At 44.7% G+C, this 20,862-nt stretch overlaps 1 protein-coding gene across 4 annotated transcripts in view; it reads right to left on the bottom strand.

The window, feature by feature from the left end:
• Positions 1-20,862, bottom strand: part of SLC9A3 (solute carrier family 9 member A3) — a 1,201,500-nt gene that overhangs the window by 340,942 nt on the left and 839,696 nt on the right. For all 4 annotated transcript variants that reach the window (XM_086965314.1, XM_086965316.1, XM_086965315.1 and 1 more), the window contains one exon: positions 5,014-5,129. In XM_086965314.1, the coding sequence (XP_086821440.1) occupies positions 5,014-5,129 (116 nt within the window). The remainder of the gene's footprint in view (positions 1-5,013; positions 5,130-20,862) is intronic.

Here is a 20,862-nt window from a genome sequence, read left to right as displayed (position 1 = left end):
TTTATATGTGTCCAGATATAGGTTTAGATATAGGTATAATATATCTAAGCAAGGGGTGATTACACCAACTTGCCCCAGCTGAGTGATCAGCCAGTTGTGTCAATTTAAGAACCAGCCTGGGGTGGCAAAAGCTATGCTGCAGCCCCTGGTAGGCCTTGGATGCACCTATGCCCTTGGCACCTATGGTACACTGTATAGGGGCTGACAAGGTGTCCAGTACCAATTTGGTTATGTAGCTATAGTACATGTCTGTGAATTTAGAGAGAGAACAGCAGGCTGTGGGTCTGATTAGCAGGCCCACAGCCACATTAAGTCGAAAACCAGTGAAGCAAAAAGCAAAAATTGGGGTGACCATAGGATAGCAGACCCTACTCTCCTACTGGCGGGAAGTTTAGATTACAACAAGATCACAAACCTTTGTTTTTTATTTTTAGCTGGAGGAATGCTAGAGGATTTACCCCAAGTAATACACGTATTTCGTCCAAACTTCACGCCAGAATATATTTCTGGTCGTAAGAAAGGCTGTTCAGACTATCTATCACGTACGTCAGAGTGCTGTGAAGAAGAAAGTAGTGCAGTAGATGAGGACTATGTGGACTGTTTGGTGACTGCTGTTGACATACTGGATATGTGTGCCATTATTGAAATGGAATAGCGGAAGGCAACTGAAGAAGATTCTGTCTTGCAAAGTGTCATGAAATATGTGGAATCAGTGTAGGCTTGTGAGAGGAATCTTGACTTTGATTTTAAGACGTTTGTAAAAGTGGTTGAAGAACTATCCATGGAGGATGGTTTGGTGTAGGACGGTTTGTTGTTGCGGGTGGATAAGTTGGTTCTGCCTGTTGTGTTAAGGAAGCCCGTCATAATGCGTGCCCATGAAGGTCATACAGGGGTAACCATGACAAAGAAATGGGTGAGGTTATCTTTTTGGTGGTCTGCTATGGATAGAGAGATTGATAAGGTGATCAAAGAATGTGTGATATGTGTCGGTTGTGACAAAACCATGAAGTTGCATACTCCCCTCTCAATCCTATTAGTTTGCCAGCTGCACCCTGGGAAAAGTTACGAATTGATATTGTGGGTCCTTTTCAAGTACTGGGACCTTTTCCCAAGGTTGCATTAGTCTTAACGAATAATTGCACAAAGTGGCCAGAAGTTAAGTTTGTGAAAGAGGTTACATCTGGAGTGGTTGTTGAATTTTTCAAAGATGTATTTTTAAAAGAAGGTTTTCAGACCACCTTGGTTTTTGACGATGGGATACAGTTTGTGTCAGGTGAAGTGGAGAGTTTCTTGAAAACTAGTGGTATTAAGCATTTCAAAAGCTTGCTGTACCATCCTCAAACCAATGGCTTGGTGGAAAGGATGAATAGGGTGTTGGAAGAGTGTATACAGTGGGCTGTGAGTAATAAGTCTGTGGTCTCCAATGCAGTAAGGATGATGCTGTTGTTTTATCGTACAACTCCACGCACTTCTACTGCGGTCTCACCTTTTGAGTTATTACACGGGCGCAGAGCAATTACAAGTTTTTGCCCGGTTTGGATGAATAAATGGGTGAAGCAGGCATGTGGAGGTTGGCAGGAAAAAAAGTAAGAGTATTTCGATGCTAGAAACAAAATAAAAGAATAAGTAATTAAGGTTGGAGATACTGTACGTGTAAAGAAAGCTGGACATGTGAGAAAAGGTGGATCTAAGTTTGGACTGCCTGTTAAAGTGGTGGAATTAAAAGGGAATAGTGTGCGGATAGAAGGAGGTCAGTGGTGGAACAGCTGCAATGTGGTTAGAGTGATCAATGGGAAACAATTTGGGTGTGATTAGGTTGTTTAATTTGCAAATGGAGTGGATGAAGGGAAGTGAGGGTTCGGTGTGGGTTGCAGTATCAGACCTAGGAAGCTTCCTGCACGTTTATGATAATGATACTTGTGTGGGTGTTTTGGAGTGTCTTGTTTTTTCTTTAGGTTACTTTTGCAGGTAGTATTCATTATCTGTTCGGTTTATCATTACCTTTTATTTCCTATGCTCTCTAATGTTCTCCCCTCTTATTACACATTTTCCAAATTGTTCAAAAGTCATTCTCTTATATCCATTAGGATGTCTGTAATTATGTTCATTGTATATGGATTTGTGGTATTTTCTCTTCTGCATTATAGTTGTGTGTTTTATTAGTGTGAATATTTCTTTATACTGTGTCGTGCTATGTAAAGGGAAACCCATGTAGTACTTTATTTGCAATGATAGAGCATTGAGCATGGAATCCAGCCACACTGGATTCTAGGATGAAATCTAGAATCTTGTCAAAGGCAGTTGATGAAGGGATTATGGCCTATACGCTTCTCTGGTGGCCATATTTTACATGGACACTTTACCTCTCACTGCGTGTTGATTTATTAAAGAGTTGCATCGCAATAGGTCGCAAGAGCGATGCAACTCTTAGTTAGATTTATGAAGCCATGCAAGGACACCTTGCATGGCCCTGAGTGGCATGATAAACTTAGAGTAATGCAAAGCAGCGCTAATCACTGCGTTGCGTTACTATGCCCCAGAGAGGCGTTCCATAGGTAGAGGGGGGGTGTTCACTTGCATCAACCCATGGATTTTGGCACATTTCCAGATTTACCACCACTGGTAGACCCGGGAATGCATCAAAATAGTACGCATCGCCGGGGAGGCATAATGAGGAGAAATATTTTATCTGTGCTGCATTTGCGGTACACATAGAAAGAGGAAACTGCCTCAGGGGATTGTTTTTTGGAGGAAGGTGTCCGTTCCTACACATAACAACCCTGCTTACAACGCTGGCATCTTTGCCTTTATTGGCACTAGGCAGTAAAATGTGAGCAGTGCAGAAAAAAGACAGGAATATACTGTATAATGTTAAATATGGCACATTGCTGCCCTTTTCCTATCACTCAGTGCAGCTCAGCAAGGTGACTTGCTGCGCTGTGTGATTTTTCTCATAAATATGCCTTTTAGTAACATAAGCGTAATCATAATGATCCATAGTCAAATTGACGATAATTTGCTATCTTGAGTGAGGCAAAAGAGAGAATCAACAATAGGGTAACTATAAAAACTAATTAGAACAGTTAACTAGAATATAAAATGAGGTCAACATCATATACAATTACATATACATCAAGCAGCAGAGGGAACAATTATGAAATAGAATTTAGAATATGAAATAAAATGAACGATATATAAAACAAAGCACAAAATAAGCAGCAATAGGGGGTCAATCAAAAGAGGGGCCAGATAGCTATAAAATAAAGTAACAGTTTAAAAACAGAAATAAAATTAAAATGTACACCATCCAACAGCCAGACAGTAAAATAGTAGGTGTGAAAATGTATAAAAGCAAAAGAGAGTGAAAATGATAAAGCAATAACAGGAACAGACAGCACTTAAGTGTGCCAAGTTGGTCATAAATAAAACTTAAGGAAGCATCAACTAGCAGGGCTAGGCTGAGATACTTTGTTCCCTATTTGAAAAGTGAATGACTAGTAGGCCTGAGTGAAATTTTAATTGTGACGGAGTAATGCTGGTAATTTAGCTTTACTCTTTTGAGACAAATTTATTGAAAATGTAATGGTGTTTATAATATTTGCTTAATTATTAATAACCTGCCACATAAATCCTACCACAGGAGCACCAGAACAGCACATTTAGCAAGTCCGAGTGGCTGCTGGCTGCTGCTCTTGTTTTGTTGCATTTAGCTTTATTTTCTTAGCACGGAATACATGCATCCTCTGGTCATGACACAAGGGTGCATTTTGTGCTAAGAAAACAAAGCTAAACCTGGGTTAAGCTCCTCGTGTAATTTTGCATAGTTCGCAAAATGTTGCCATCATTTCGCATAATTATGCTACAGCAAATTACGCAAGTTATGCCCCACCCTAATTTATTTATTTATTTTATTTGTTTGCATTTATATGGCGCACAGCTACCCAACAAAGGGTTTCCCGGCGCGACAGATCCCTGTGTCAATGCGGTTACAGGAATTAGATGTTGAATAGCCATGTTCTAATGATTATGGAACTGTCATTGTATACTTTGAGCTAACATAGGCCGCTTCGTAGTCTTTTTTTTCTTTAAAAGGCTTTGGTTTCAGCAAGATAAGTCCACTTCTTAATGTTTTTTAGATCTTACCTGCAGACCGTTTTGGATATCTGTTGTTGAAAGACCAGATAATAGTCAGTGCATTACAACTTTTTGGTTGTCTTCCTTGTCACTCTCCTATGCTTAATTTTTATTAGATGGCTTTCTTATCTCTTCTTGCCTTTGTCTCCTAGTACAAGTACCCAGTGCAAATAAAGCATGGACTTTTCCGGCACTGCCAGAAAACCTGCAATGGTGTTAACGAACTACCAGGGTCGCTGACTGGCAAGATGCGATGTGCTTTGAATGCCTTTTTTTCTATACATGCCTTTCTTCAATACCAATAAATGAACTATGGGACATTTTAAGCTTTGATGAGCGCGCTCAGTAATCACGCATAGCTGGCAGGTATCTCTGTGTTAAAGTAAGGCTCTCTGCTGCCCTCACAGCCAAGTGCATGCAATATGAACACTGATAAAATAAAATTAAACTCAAGCTTCCTGAGGTGTATTGGTGGAAAACATCAAGCATTGTTTTGCTCTCATGACTACGTAATAATGGTAAAGTTTCAAATAAAAGAGCTTTTAGATATGAAATTGACTACTAAGCCGTGGAATTGTATTAAGGTTGCTAGAAATTTTTGGGTTTTGGTATAGGTTGGGCTTACTCATCAAAATCTGAATAAGATATATTATATATGCAGCTGCAAAGATTGGTCATCCTTGAAATCTATGACATATTATTGTACTAATAAAAACATTTGTCACAAAGCACTTACGAGATACTGCAGTCACAACTCTATACAATTTTTTCTCTTTGTACAGGTTTGCATTTGAACTAGACTATATAAACATAAGAAATTGTGAGATGTATATATAAAAACCACACACAAACACCATGATATTATTTGTAACAACTTACAGTAAATAGGAAACAGAGGGTTCGAGAGCACATGAACGATGACTGCTAAAGTCGACATTGACAATGTTTTCTGTACTTGGGGAACGAATGAATGCCAAGGATCCTCTCCTCTCTCCCTGATCAGACGAAAAGCAGGAAAAACAGAAAAAGGTTAGTTTGTGAACTAATATCATTCCAGTGTAATTTTCCAACATTGTATGAGGTGGGTTTGACAATGGCTACTGGTTTAAACTAGATTCAAGCAACACTTAGGTTTTGGTGGTAGGAAAACTTGTTACTAAGGTTTGTAATCTTGTGGCCAGGTTGGAATCTGGCCTTACCACCAATTCTTAAATTTCTCTTTAACCTCAGCATCTGAAAAAGGTGTTTCCCTAATTCAAATGCCAACACCAAGGGACTTGCTATCTGAGTTGGTTTTGACTCCGTGTTAAATTACACTAATTCTATCTTCTGAGCTTCCAACCAGTGATTAGACTATTTTTAAATTCCTGTGCATTTTTCACTTGAATTTTCATGGGAAGCCCCTTTCTTTATTTTGAAACACATTCTTAAACTTGGCTCTGCTGTTGGGGCCCCTAAATTTAGGAAATCTCGACATTGATTTGGACCCCCTCCCACTCAGAATTCAGGATCTGCTTGTTTTTTTTATATAAAACTGTTAACACTAGTCTGTCTCTTTTTTTTGATAAACAATTTTATTGACATTTTTGGAAAAAAACTGCAGCAACAACATAGAAGTAGCACCATTCAGACACGTTGAATACTGCAACAGAGTTACAAGAGATTCTCCCAGTCTGTTCCTATGGGATCTGTTTCCACCCAAACCGCGGACAGTCAATCCAAATGTCCCAGCCTTTGCCCCATACACGTTGATACTTAGTGGGGCACCCTCTTACCTCGTAGACAGCCTTGCCCTGGGTGGTGCACCAATCCACGCCTCTGCTCCATTTAGTTATGGAGGAAGGCGCTGAATCTTTCCAGGCTGCTGCTACATCTCTCTTGGCTAAGAGAGCGGTGGTCCCTAGCAACAGCCTATGAGCCATCCAGACCCTCCATCACCCCCAGGAGAAGGACACGGGGACTAAGGGGAATTTCCCACCCCAGCACCTCACTCAACTCAGATACAATGGAAGCCCAGTATTTGGTGAGAACATCACAAGAACAAACCATATGATAGAAATCTGCTGTGTCTGCTTTGCAGCACCGGCAGTGTGGGGCCAGCAGGAAAACGGCCTTGTGGAGTCACACCGGGGTAAGATGCGCACAGTGAAGATAGCATATCTGAATGAGTCGAAGCTTAGATGAGATTGTGAGCATCCTTGGGACCATCAGGGCGTCCCGCCAGTCCTCTTCCTCAAGAGGGACAATCCATTCATCCCATCGGGCCCTGAGAGGCTCTATTGTTGATGGGGTGTTATTAATCAGGGAACTGTAAATCTGGTATACCCCCTCCTTCGTAAGCTCCCCATAGGTATTTTGGCCTCTAAGGGGTGTATTCAGCGAGGGTTGTGTGATCAGGGACATGAAAGGTCAGGGCTTGCAGCAGCTGGAGATATGGAAAAAATTGGTTTGAGTGCAAGGAATATGTTTTTTGAAAGTCTTTGAATAATAATAACCCACATTTCTAAAGCGCACAATCACCCGTTAGGGTCTCTAGGCGCTGGGGGCAGTCGGGAAGATTAAGAAAAGCTATTGCCCAGAGTCGCATGGTGCTGGGCTAATCTGCCACCGGTGCCGGGGATCGAACCTTGATCTCCAGATTCCGGAGTCAGTCGCCCTGGCCGCGGCGCCACAATGAGTATATGTTCTCCCCCCTCCATATGTCTCGCAAACAGGTCATGCCAATAAGGTCCCATTTATGAAACCCTGACAAAGTCGCAACTTCTGCAGCCGTGTGCCATGCTATAGTGGCCTTTGTAGTGAGAGTTAATTGTCCCATTGGATATGTCGCAGTGCAGAATACCATGCCAGGAGTACTGTGCCGGTAACTGGTGGCAGGGTGCATGGCATTGGGGCCCCGTATAGCATGGCCTGAACGTGGGGGAATCTGAGGCTTTCTATATCCAATCAATAAGTGGGGTCCGACCACCCCCCATTGTACCCGTCATTAATCACCACAGGCGCGTGGCCAGGTAGTACAGATATGGACTTTTCATCCCCATCCCCCCGTCATAAGTGGGCTGTTGACATGATGTGAGAGCTAGCTGCGACCTCACCCCACCCCAAAGGAATGTCGCAATTAGGCCATCCAGTTCATGGAACCAGCTGCAAGGGAGATGGAGTGGAAGGTTTTGAATAATGTAGAGAAGACGGGGGAGAACCATCATCTTAAAAAGTGCCACCTTTCCTTCAACGGGAGGGTCTGCCAGTGACGGAGGTCCTCCTTCACGCGTTTGAGGAGCGGGATGAGATTGAGGGACCAGATCAATTCAGGAAGGAGTGCCACCCAGATCCCAACATATATGAATGACTAGTCTGGCTCTTAAGTCTTTAAATCATAGTAGTATTTTAGGCTTAATCAACAAAGTACCAATAAACCATTTTATGTGATAGAGCACTGATAAACATAACATAGTAGTTTAAAGCATCATTTTACTTTGAACAATAGAAACATGATTGCATCCATCCATATTTACAAGTGTCAGTACATTCATCGTTTTTTCTGCACCGAAAGAGAACAACTGATAGCTGATTGATCTTTTCATTTGTTATGAAACATGATTTATTATAACTACATACCATCATCCCATCATAGTTCAACATTTCAGCGTCAAAAATATGGCAAATTACACAAATCTTGTATGGTGGATCAGCGCTTAATATTTATTCGGTTGTAAACACATGTAAACAGTTACTAATAAGAGGTATTAAATACTTTTAACCACGTTGCTGGGTCTTCTGTTAACTGGAGCAAGGTTTTCCTGGCTACTCGTGAGTTGACATGCAGTTCCTTACCAGGGCCCCCACGGCAGCTTCAAGCCCAGGGAACCACACTTTTTCTCTCATGCTAGACTTCATCCTCATCCTCCCTTGGTGTCCTACATGAGCTAGGTGGGGGACTCGTTCTTGCAGACTCGCAGGGATGACTATGAGAGAGCCTCTTAGTATCACGCTATCTGCTGTGGCTCTTAGCTCATCTTGCACCTTCCAGAACTTTCCTAGCCAGTCTCTGTCAGCTTAGTTCCATTCGTTTGCCCCTTGCAGAAAGTCTTCCCAGGACCCTCTTTGGAGTGATTTAAGCACCTTCACTAGTACAGCGTCTGTCCCAGTTTCGGCTTTTATCTCGTCCAGGGTAGGGGCTCAGAGACAAGGCCTACTGGGATATCATAACTATGTATACTTCCATCTTGAGCTCTTAATCGCCTCTGTCCTAAGCTGCTTCTGGCGGGTGTTGTGACAAAAAGTCTGCCGGATTCTTCGCCCGGTACGGTATACTAGATTCATTTGATAATGTTGTAGCTGTATCGGCCATCGTTCAATCGTTGGGGGAGGGTGTGGTGCTGAGCGTCCGAATTGCAGGATCAGTGGATGGTGGTCGGTCACCACTCGGAACGGATGCCCACTGATATACAGGTGGAAGTGGTTGCAAGCTCACTTGATGGCTAAAGCTTCCCAATCAATCTGAGAATACCTGGCTTCTGTGGGTGTGAGGGCCTTGCTTGCGAATGCGAGTGGAGTCCACCTTCCTGGTTCCGTCTCCTGGGTCAAGAGAGCTCCTATGTTTAGTAAAGACTATGGGGCCCCTGCCTAATAGGATGAACCCTAGCAAGGAATAACAAGTTTTTGAAAACAAAGGAACAGCACCGGTTCTGGGCATGTATGTCACAACAATATAGAAACACGTTGATCACTTAGTGATATATTATACGGACAAGATAGGTTATTGGAAAAATATTTTCTGTTTATTAGATTCTTTCTGTATAGATATATTTTTTCTACTTTTTCCATAAAAATGTACACATCTAGTTTTGTCTTGATTCTAATTATCAACCTTATAGATATTATTCGTCATTATCCAATTTTCATTCCATATTTTATATACAACATATCATTACTAGATAGATACAAAATCTCAATTACAGTCACATTGATAATATACAGAATTAATTATATTCAATCTCAAAAAGATTGGATATACTCTGAATCCGTCCTGGCTGAATACATAGCGAAGAAATCTATAGACTTCTGGAAGAACGAACACTTGTGAAGGGTGACTCCATGCTCAGCAAGACGCTGGAGGGTGGCACTGAGATCGGGATGATGTTCTTCTATGGTTGCTGAGTGTATCAGGATGTCATCGCGGTCATTTAGCACTCCCTGGAGTCCTGATAGCACCTCACAGACAGCGTTCTGAATGATGTCTGCTGCTGACGAGATCCCGAAATTCAATCGCTTGTTGCAGCATAAGCCTATGTGGGTCGAAAAGTTGTGATGTATTGGCTCTCTTTGGCTAGCTTCAACTGCTGTTATCCTGCTTTGAGGTCAAGCATGGAGAACCAGCGGGACCCATTAGATCAGCCAGGATGTCATCTATGGTAGGTGTCCATTGCCATTCCTGTTTCTTAGTAGTAGTAGTGCAGTGATGTTTGTATAGTGTAGGGGTAGTGTTTTAGGGTTTAGGGTAGTGCAGTGGTGTTTGTGTAGTGTAGGGGGTCATGCTGGGGGTAGAGTTTTAGGTTTTAGGGTAGTGCAATGGTGGTTGTGTAGTGTAGGGGGTTGTGTTTTAGGGTTCAGGGTAGTGCTGTGGTGTTTTGGAAGTGTAGGGGGTCATGCTGGGGGTAATGTTTTACTGTTTAGGGTAGTGCAGTAGTGTTTGGTCAGTGTAGGGGGTTGTGCTCGGGGTAGTGTTTTAGGGTTTAGGGTTGGTCAGTGGTGTTTGAGTAGTGTTAGGGGTCATGCTGGGGGTAGTCTTTAAGGGTTTAGGGTAGTGCAGAGGTGTTTGGGTAGTTTAGGGGGTCGTGTTTGGGGTAGTGTTTTAGGGTTTAGGATAGTACAGTAGTGTTTGGGTAGTGTAGAGGGTCATGCTGGGGTATTGTTTTAGTGTTTAGGGTAGGGAAGTGGTGTTTGTGTAGTGTCAGCACATGCACTGCATCGCTAGGCGAGACCTAAAAAGCATTGCACCAAGATGGCTGCCAAAACGTCCTGGATTGAGGTGTTGGCAGCCAATTAGAGCCAAGCTTGTGCTTGTGTAGTTAGGACCTGCCCAGATATATAAAGATTTTTTTCTTTTAATATCTAAAAAAAACAACTGAACGGATTTACACCATTTAAAAAAACAGGACGCTTACTGAACCAAGCACTACCTTTTTGCCAAATTTGGTGTCATTCTGTTCAGCAGTTCGAGCTGTAGCGCAGTGGTGTTTGGGTGGTGTAGGGGGTAGTGCTGGGGGTAGTGTTTTAGGATTTAGGGTAGCGCATTGGTGTTTGTGTTGTGTAGGGGGTAGTGCTGGGGGTAGTGTTTTAGCATTTAGGGTAGCGCAGTGGTGTTTGTGTAGTGTAGGGGGTCATACTAGGGGTAGTGTTTTAGGGTTTAGCGTAGTGCAGTGATGTTTGTGTAGTGTGGGGGTAGTGTTTTAGGGTTTAGAGTAGTGCAGTGGTGTTTGTGTAGTGTAGGGGGTCGTGCTGGGGTAGTGTTTTAGGGTTTAGGGTAGTGCAGTGGTGGTTGTTTAGGGGTTGTGTTTTAGGGTTTAGGGTACTGCAGTGGTGTTTTGGTAGAGCATGGGGTCATGCTGGGGGTAATGTTTTAGAGTTTAGGGTAGTGCAGTTGTGTTTGGTTAGAGGAGGGGGTAATACAGTTGGGGTAGTGTTTTAGGGTTGGGGTAGCACAGTGGTGTTTGGGTAGTGTAGGGGTTGTGTTTTAGGTTTTGAGTTAGCGCAGTGGTGTTTGGGTAGTGTAAGAGGTCATGCTGGGGTAGTGTTTCAGGGTTTAGGGTAGTTCAGTGATGTTTGAGTAGTGTATGGGTTCGTGCTGGGGGTAGTGTTTTAGGGTGTAGGATAGTGCGTTGGTGTTTGTGTAGTGTACAGGGTTCTGTTTTAGGGTTTAGGGTAGTGGTGTTTGGGTAGTGTAGGGGTCATGCTGGCTGTAGTGTTTTAGGGTTTAGGGTAGTGCAGTGGTGTTTGTGTAGTGTAGGGGGTAGTGTTTTAGGGTTTAGGGTAGCGCAGTGGTGTTTGTGTAGTGTAGGGGATCATGCAGGGGTAGTGTTTTCGGGTTTGGTATAGTGCAGTGGTGTTTGTGTAGTATAGGGGGTGGTGTTTTAGGAGTTAGGGTAGAGCAGTTGTGTTTGGGTAGTGTAGGGAGTCGTGCTGGGGGTAGTGTTTTAGGGTTTAGGGTAGTGCAGTGGTATTTTGGTAGTGTAGGGGGTCATGCTGGGGGTAATATTTTAGGGTTTAGGGTAGTGCAGGGGTGTTTGGTTAGTGTACGGGGTTGTGCTCGGGGTAGTGTTTTAGGGTTTAGGGTAGTGCAGTGGTGTTTGGGTAGTGTAGGTGGTCATGATGGGGGGTAGTGTTTAAGGGTTTAAGGTAGCCCACCTGTATTTGGGTAGTATAGGGTGTCATGCTGGGGGTAGTGTTTTAGGGTTTAGGGATGCGCAGTGGTGTTTAGGTAGTGTAGGTGGTCGTGTTGGGGGTAGAAGTGGGGTTTAGGGTAGGTCAGTGGTGTTTGGGTAGTGTAGGGTGTCGTGCTGGGGTAGATTTAGGGTAGTGCAGTGGTGTTTGGGTAGTGTTTGGGGGTTCATGCTGGGTTAGTGTTTCCAAGTGTAGGGTAGTGTAGTGGTGTTTGTGTAGTGTAGGGGGTCGTGCTGGTGGTAGTGTTTTAGGGCTAAGGGTAGTGCAGTGGAGTTTGGGTAGTGTAGGGGGTCGTGCTGGGGGTAGTGTTTTAGGGTTTAGGGTAGTGCAGTGGTGTTTGGGTAGTGTAGTGGGTCCTGCTTTTGGGTTTAGCATAGTGCAGTAGAGTTTGGGTAGTGTAGGGGGTCGTGCTGGGGTGGTGTTTTAGCGTTTAGGTTAGTGCAGTGGTGTTTGGATAGTGTAGGAGGTTGTGCTAGGGGTAGATTTAGGGTTTAGGGTAAGACAGTGGTGTTTGTGTAGTGTAGGGAGTAGTGCTGGAGTAGTTATTTAGGGTTTAGGGTAGTGCAGTGGTGTTTGGGTAGTGTAGGGGGTCTTGCTTTAGGGTTTAGCATAGTGCTGGTAGTGTTTTACGGTTTAGGGTAGTGCAGTGGTGTTTTTGTAGTGTAGGGGGTAATGCTGGGGGTATATTTAAGGTTAAGGGTCATGCAGTTTTGTTTGGGTAGTGTAGGGGGTCATGCTGGGGGTAGTGTTTTAGGGTTTAGGGTAGTGCAGTGGTGTTTGGGTAGTGTAGGGGATCGTCGTGCTGGGGATAATGTTTTTGTGTTTAGGGTAGTGCAGTGATGTTTGGGTAGTGTGGGGGGTCATGCTAGGGTGTTGATTTAGTGTTTAGGGTAAGGCAGTGGTGTTTGTGTAGTGGGCAGCCCATGCTCTATGTCGCTAAGCGAGACCTAAAAAGCATTGCACCAAGATGGCTGCCAACACTTCCTGGATTGAAGTGTTGGTAGCCAATTAGAGCCAAGCTTGTGCTTGTGTAGTTAGGTCCCGCTCAGATATATAAACATTTTTTTCCTTTAATATCTCAAAAACTACTGAACGGATTTACACCATTTAAAAAAAGGACGCCTTCCGAACCAAGCACTACCTTTTTGCCAAATTTGGTATAATTCCGTTAAGCAGTTCGAGCTTTAGCGCAGTGGTGTTTGGGTAGTTTAGGGGGTCGTGCGGGGGTATGTTTAGGGTTTAGGGTAGCGCAGTGGTGTTTGGGTAGTTTCGGAGGTAGTGCTGGGAGTAGTGTTTTGGGGTTTAGGGTAGCGCAGTGGTGTTTGTGTATGTAGGGGTAGTGCTGGGGGTCGTGTTATAGGGTTTAGGGTAGAGCAGTGGTGTTTGTGTAGTATAGAGGGTCATACTAGGGGTAATGTTTTAGGGTTTAGCGTAGTGCAGTGGTGTTTGGGTCGTTCTGGGGGTAGATTTAGGGTTTAGGGTTGTGCAGTGTTTTTTAGGTAGTGTAGGGGGTCGTGCTGGGGGTAGTGTTTTAGGGTTTAGGGTAGTGCAGTTGTGTTTGTGTAATGTAGGGGTTTGTGCTGGGGGTAGTGTTTTAGGGTTTAGTGTAGTACGGTGGTGTTTGTGTAGTGTAGGGGGTAGTGTTTTAGGGTTTAGGGTAGTGCAGTGGTGTTTGTGTAGTGTAGGGGATCATGCTGGGTGTAGTGTTTTAGATTTTAGGGAAGTGCAGTGGTGTTTTTGTAATTTAGGGGGTCATGTTTTAGGGTTCAGAGTAGTGCAGTTGTATTTGGGTAGTGTAGGGGGTTGTGTTTGAGGGTTTAGGGTAGTGCAGTGGTGTTTGGGTCGTTCTGGGGTAGATTTAGGGTTTAGGGCTGTGCAGTGTTTTTTAGGTAGTGTAGGGGGTCGTGCTGGGGGTAGTGTTTTAGGGTTTAGGGTAGTGCAGTTGTGTTTGTGTAATGTAGGGGTTTGTGCGGGGGGTAGTGTTTTAGGGTTTAGTGTAGTACGGTGGTGTTTGTGTAGTGTAGGGGGTGGCGTTTTAGGGTTTAGGGTAGTGCAGTGGTGTTTGTGTAGTGTAGGGGATCATGCTGGGGGTAGTGTTTTAGATTTTAGGGTAGTGCAGTGGTGTTTTTGTAATTTAGGGCGTCATGTTTTAGGGTTTAGAGTAGTGCAGTTGTATTTGGGTAGTGTAGGGGGTTGTGTTTGAGGGTTTAGGGTAGTGCAGTGGTGTTAGGGGGTCAAGCTGGTGGTAGTATTTTAGGGTTTGGGGCAGTGCAGCGGTGTTTGTGTAGTGTAGGGGTAGTGTTTTAGGGTTTAGCGTAGTCCAGTGGTGTTTGTGTAGTGTAGGGGGTCATGCTGGGGGTAGTGTTTTAGGGTTTGCTGTATTACAGTGGTGTTTGTGTAGGGGGTCGTGTTTTAGGGTTTAGGGTAGTGCAGTTTTGTTTGGGTCGTGTAGGGGTTGTGCTGGGGGTAGTGTTTTAGGGTAGTGCAGTGGTGTTTAGGTAGTGTAGGGGGTTGTGCTGGTGGTAGTGTTTTAGGGTTTAGGGTAGTACCGTGGTGTTTGTGTAGTGTAGGGGGTCATGCTGGGGGTAGATTTAGGGTTTAAGGTAATGCAGTTGGGGTAGTGTTTTAGGGGTTGGGGTAGCACAGTGGTGTTTGGGTAGTGTAGTGTCCCAGGGCGTGTTTGCACACGTCACCTCGGGCCCGCCCCCTCCCTTCACCACTGTAAAATTGATACTTGTATAGCGCACTACTTACCTGCAAGGGTCTCAAGGTGCTTGTACGAATACCGCTGTGGAACCCATCCTGGCTTTCCCCTTGAATCCTGAGGGTCCCTGGAGTCCAACTAGCCCTCCAGGTACCTCCAGTAAGCGCCACAGAGCTGCGTTGCAGAGAGGTGTAAAAAGGGGATTTGCCTGAGCCACCTCTCTGCAACGCAGGTCTGTGACACTTACTGGAGGTACCTGGTGGACTATTTGGCCTGCAGGGGCCCTCAGGATTGAAGGGGAATTAATTCCTCAACTTAAAAGGTACCAAGGGGCGTGGTTGCACACATGTCACCTCAGGTCCCGCCCCCTCCCTTTACCACTGTGCAAACGTGCTCTGTGGCGTGTTTTAAGTTGGGGGATTACGTCCCCTTGAATCTTCAGGGTCCCTGGGGTACAATTAGCCCACCAGTACCTCCAGTAAGTGCCACAGAGCTGCAACGCAGCCATGTGGCGCTTACTGGAGGTACCTGGTGGGCTAGGTGGGGCCCAGGGACCCCCAGTATTGAAGGGGAATTAATTCCCCAACTTAAAACGCACCACAGGGCGCGTTTGCAGAGTGTTGCTGGAGGGGGCAGGGCATCCGGCACGATCGCAAGTTTAAAAAAAAGATTTTTGGGGGAAGGGAGGCTGTGTGGCCCCCCTTCTTTTTACTGTTTTTGTGCCCTGGGGAACCCATCCCCCAGGCCTAACCCCCCTTTAAAAAAAATATATATATATATTAATGGGGAGAGGGCTGTCTGGGTCCCCCTCCAGTGGCCAATTTCGGGCCCCGGGAACGCCATACCCCGGGCATGGGCAAACTTTTTACATATTATTATGGAGGGGGCTTACTTTGCCCCCCCCCTAAGGCCATTTACGGCCCCGGGGTCCCCATCCCCCGGGGCCGGCCTTTGTGTGATTTTATTATTTTTTTTAAATTATCATTTGGGAGGGGGCCGTGTTGCCGCCCTCCTGGGCCACTCCTTGCCCCAGGGACCCCATCCCCCGGGGCCTGGCCTCTCCTTGGGGACAGTGTGCAGAGCCCCAATGCCCCAACGGTCCCAGCTAGCTCCTCGCCTCCTGCGGGAGCGGGCATTGCTTTTCCACACGGGGAGCTGCTAAGATGCAGCTCCCTGTGTCAAAAAGCAATCTGGTTTGAATTTTGGAAGAGAGAGCATGTTTCCTGCTCTCTATTCCAAAATCCAAACCACAGTTTGCTATGGCTACAGCAAACTGCAGTGTCCCGGGAGTAGGCACCTCAGGACACTGCAGGAGCCGGCCCTGGGGGGTGGCGGTCCCCAGGGACATCACAGGCTCCAGGAGGGGGGTACAGCCTCCCTCCCAACATCTGAACAGCCCCGGGGAGGTAGTTGTTCCCCGGGCATGTGGGGGGGGCTTGAGGCCCCCCCAGACAGGTATATATATATATATATTTTAAAAGTAGCCCCGGGGTGGCGGTCCCCTGGGATGTGGGGGGCAGTGTTTCCCCGCGATTATAATTAATGAAAGCCCTGGGGGGTGATGGTCCTTGGGGCTGCAGGGGTGCCATGTGCCCCCCGCAAATATTTATGAAAAGTCCCGGGGTGGCGGTCCCCGGGGCAGTGTGGGGGGATTGGGGCCACCCAACACATTTTTTTACTGCCCCTGGGACCTGACCCACCCGGCGGCCTCAATTAAATGAAGCACAGGAGCCGGCGCTTCATTTTTTAACATTTTCTCTGCCAGTTTCGTGCACCCAGTATGAATTCGGCCGATTATTTAAAACAAAAATGCTTCTTTGGGCCTTTGGGGGTCCTTGTGGGACCCCGAGCAGGCCTAGGGGGTCAGGGTGTTTCTACCCTGCCCCCTTTTCTTTTGTTATGCGTTTCTTTTTCTGTTTTCTTGTGCCTAAGTTACTGAGGCACACCATGGCTGCCACCACTTCCTGGTTTGAAGTGTTGACAGCCAATTAGAATCAAGCTCATGTTCGGGAGGGTGTGCGGATCCTCCGTGCCTCTCAATATCGAAACTTTTATTTTTTTATTTTCTCAGCAACTACTGAATCGATTTACACCATTGAAAAAAAGGAATTTTTCTGAGCCAAGGGCTATCATTGTGCAAAATTTGGTGTAATTCCGTTCAGTAGTTTCGACTGTAACCGTGTCTAAAGTTTCCTATGGGAAATTGATTTTTTCACCTCTGTTTTTTTAATTTCTCAGGAACTACTGAACGGATTTACACCATTTAAAAAAAGGTGTCTTTCTGAACCAAGAGCTACCTTTTTGCCAAACTTGGTGTAATTCTGTTGAGCAGTTCGGGCTGTAGTCGTGTCTAAAGTTTCCTATAGAAAATAACAAGTAGAAAACACATATTGGGACCCCTGTTTTTCTCGGCCCTCGCTTGGCTAATCACCCCGAAACTCTCAGGATAGGAGCTGCCCGGAGCAGGCCATACGTTTTGAAAATTTCACGAAGATTCAATAACCGGCGCCCAAGTTATTGGGAAAACAAAAAACTAGTTTCCTATGGAAACTAGGTCCTAACTATAACTACCTACTGGCGACCACGAGTAGGTAATATTTATAGGAGATAGAATGCACACAATGGGTGGTCTTATAAGGTTGTCCAACATTGTCATTGAGAAGTTCTAATGAGATCAGAAGCCACAAGTTTGAAGTTGTTTGCAAATAAGACCAGAACCCCAATGTCGTAATACAGGACCATATTCTCATTATGCATCCTCTTTTTCTTTTAATATCACATGTTATTTTTGGATAGATAGCTTGAAAAGGTGTTTTTTTAAGGAGAAATGTTTTTTGAAAATAGTAAGTGAAAATAGTACAGTACTGTTTGGTTGTCTGAAGGAAAAATAAGATAACAACACAATTGTTAGTTATGTAGTTCAAAATATATAATTGTAGAAAATATCTCTGTGAGTTGTCAGAAACACACCAGGCAGGAAGGCAGTAATTGTTAAAAACTTCTCTTCAAGTTGTAGCTAATAATGGGTAATGAAAATAAATTATTTACGTTTTATTTACATTTATGAAATAGGTTGTTGAAATTCTTTTTTAAAGTTCAAGGCCAGAAGAACTATGTGAGGCTATGGCTGCAGTGTTTACAGCATAAATACAATTTTACTTGATCTACCACATTATTTGTCTAGTAATTTGCAGGTTTCAACTGAAAATTCTGATTTTAACTCAAACGATCAAAATAATTTTGCCAGAAAAAGTGCACATAATGCCCCAAAATTTGCATCCTCTGCCATTTTATATCACCCTGCTGCATACATTAGTCTCCCATTGCTACTTAAACCTAGTGACCTGGACAAGATGAAGCTCTGGGTGTGTTAGTGGTTTGTCATTGTGATGATGAAACTGCTACTTTACTAGCACTGTGAAATATTTAACAATATTCACCGATCTTTGGCAGATCGCCACCGCCATGTGGGCGGTGGCGATCCGCCCGAGATCATAATGACCCCCTTAGTTTCCTATCCGTATTTCTCTCCCTTTCCCTTTCCCCTTAAGCCCCCTCATGCTCCCTGCTTGTCCTATAATGTATGTTAACATTATATACCAGCATGAATGTCAGGAAATCTCAATCTAAGCCCCTCTCCCTCCCAATCTTACTGGTACAGCTACACCCCTGAATGTGTGGTCCTCAATAAGAAGAGCCTGGTTTATTCCACAGATTACAGAATTACACTGCAAAGGTATCAGTGACTGCACTGGATATGTTCATTTGTTTTTTATTCAGAAACTAGCTGTACCCAGCCACGTGTTGCTGTGGCTCAGTCTGGTTAAATGGAAAAGAAAGAAAAGAGTAAGCGCACGTTTCAAATATGTTTAATTTCACAATGCTCGTGGGTATACAATATGTTTTTGTTGTTCCATTGTCTGTGCAGATATAGAGATTGTCTGGTTTGCCGACTCTAGAACACACAACATATAATTGTCCATGTGAGAAGCAATCCGTGTCTAGATCTAAACTGCACAATTGTAAAGATTGGCCATGAGCTTTGTTAATTTTTTTTATAACAAACTTCATTGAAAACCACAGTTAGTAGTGCATGTATCATAGCAAGTACTCAAGGTATTTTTCTTTTTGCTGCTTGTTATCCAGTTTTTCCCGATATCAATTTGATACATATTTTTTTCCCGATATCAATTTGATACATATTTAAATCACATCACATCAATTGATATAACAGAAACAATCAGTACAGATTGTAGATTTTGGACGCAACCTTAATATATAACATGTAATAGAACCGCAGGTCGCGGTTGCATCGTGTTCTTTCAAATTTTGTTGCAAACTGAACCAACTCCTCCCCCCTCCCTCCACCCATTTCCCGGTCTGCCATCCTGACACCAACTGTCCATCCTAATATACACACACGCTTTACCACGACCGTAAGTAGAGGAAACACAGGAAAAAATTGAATTTACTTTCGCCGTGCAGCATAGTGTTTTCCCCATAACATATGGTGCAAGTAAACATATTTACTTGTTTTCTTCACATGCGATCATCTTGCTCCTGTTTTCCCTGTGCAGCTTGTAACATTTCAGATCAGTGAATGGGGATGTACCACTTGGTTTAGCAGATGTCAGCCTTGCCTTGAGAGCACACTTTGAAAATATCTCACCCAAGGATCGACTGGCCGTGCTCTGCAGGAGTTATTCCTGTGTGTCTAACAGTATGTATTTGACAACTGCATGCCCCGCCTGGTATGTGTATGTCACTATGTTCATTTTATAATGGGATAAGGCGATTAGAACAGAATAAGCATTCCAATGTCATAAAATAAATTTTAGTTTATTCTGTATTTTAATATGAAAACATCTCGGAATTTCATGTGTGTTATGGACATGAATAGCTGAATTATACAAATTGTTTTCACTGTGGGACTTCAATCTGTAAACATATTCCACAGGGCCTAGTTTGCTTTTATTGGTATCTAGCTATTAGAGACAGCCTCGGAGCTCTTGAGGCTCTCTTTACAGGCGTCCCTTTAATTCCGATGGACCTTTTAATGGGAGGTCACAGACGCATCGGAATGACTCGTTCAGTACTAACACCATGGGCCTGATTACCATTTTGGCGGATGGGATACTCGTCACAAACTGACGGATAGCTCCTGGCCCTGTTACAAATTCCATAGGATATCATGGAACTTTTTATGGGGCAGACGGATATTCCTCACACTTGTGAGAGAGCATCCCCTCTGCCAAGATCGTAATCAGGCCCTAAGTGTGTGCTTGAAGCAGGTGAAGTCTGTAGGTCTGTTAGATGGAAAATAGCATGCAAATATGTCCACAGAGAGTCTGAAATCTGCATAGTATTCCCCAATAACTCTTACACCCAGACCCAGACTATCGGTATACCCTGAGGTTCAGAGTAATGGCGCAGTAGGTGCAGTGGCAATGGGGTCTAGACACCTGAATGATCTTTTGACCCTGATTAATGCTGCATTTACTAACCAAACAGTGGCTTTTGCTCTATTTTCCTTGCTTGCACCAGGGCCCATGACACCCTTGCCTAGCCTCTAGGGGGAGGGGTTATTAACAGGCATTGTTATGGGTCACTCAGAATACGAGCTGTAATGTCAATCTATGACGTGTTACATGTCCTATTACCGAGATATCGACACCCTTCAGACAGTACACTTTTATTCTAACCGTGCTTTGATATCCATGCACTGCTAACTCTTTCCTGACACGCTCACAGTGCATGGCTGTATTCAAGCACTGCTACCCCAGGACTGAGGCCATGGTAGACCCTGAAATTGTCCTGCCATAAACTGCATTACCTCCTCGTAAGTCTTCCTCACCACATGATTAACAAAGTGAGCTTCAGCTCCACACCAGAATCCTCCAAACCAAAAGTTAGCCTCCCATGCCTCCATCCCGTCCCAACATGGCCGTCCCTATCACCCCTGACCTCTAAAAGTGGAGGGCCGGCCCAACGCTCAGCCTATTTTTCTAGTTCTGCGTTGCAGATTCTCCAGAGTGTATTTCAGGTAGGTGGTTCCTGCTGTAGCTGGAACATGGGTCTGTGATTGGAGGTCCTACTCTAGCAGACCCTTGGGATCTAGGACCATCCCCCCTTCCTTCCCCTGGTATCCTGTCGGGCCGGTTAGGTTCTGCCTTAGCGGGCCAAGGGTTTACAGGGGGGAGACGGGGGTGGTCTGGGGCTCTGCCTTACCGCCCCTTCTGACCCCTGTCCGTGTTTGCAATGTTTTTGGAACATTGTCTGTGCCAGGCCTCTTGTCAGGGAGTTATGGCGTGGGGTGGTTTTCTCTGGTTCTCCAGTTCGTTCACTGGGGGGGACGGGGCGACCTTGCGGCATTCAGGCTTTCTGCGTGTTTATTGGGCAAGGAGGCCCAGCTGACAATTCTTGCGGCCGCGCCTCCGTTTGTTTAATTCCATGTTTTCTGCTCCAGGCTTCCAAGCGTAACCCGCAGGGGCCTCGCTATGGTCGGCGCTTTCGGTCCCGTGGGGCTGGCGTTGGGCACTCAGTGGCAGGTCTTCTCTTCTTTTTCCATAAAAGAAAGTAAT

The sequence above is a fragment of the Lissotriton vulgaris genome, chromosome 4_1, assembly GCF_964263255.1.
Source record: "Lissotriton vulgaris chromosome 4_1, aLisVul1.2, whole genome shotgun sequence".
Lineage (NCBI taxonomy): Eukaryota > Metazoa > Chordata > Amphibia > Caudata > Salamandridae > Lissotriton > Lissotriton vulgaris.
The sequence above is the reverse complement of the archived record's forward strand: the minus strand, read 5'-3'. Positions and strand labels throughout refer to the sequence as shown.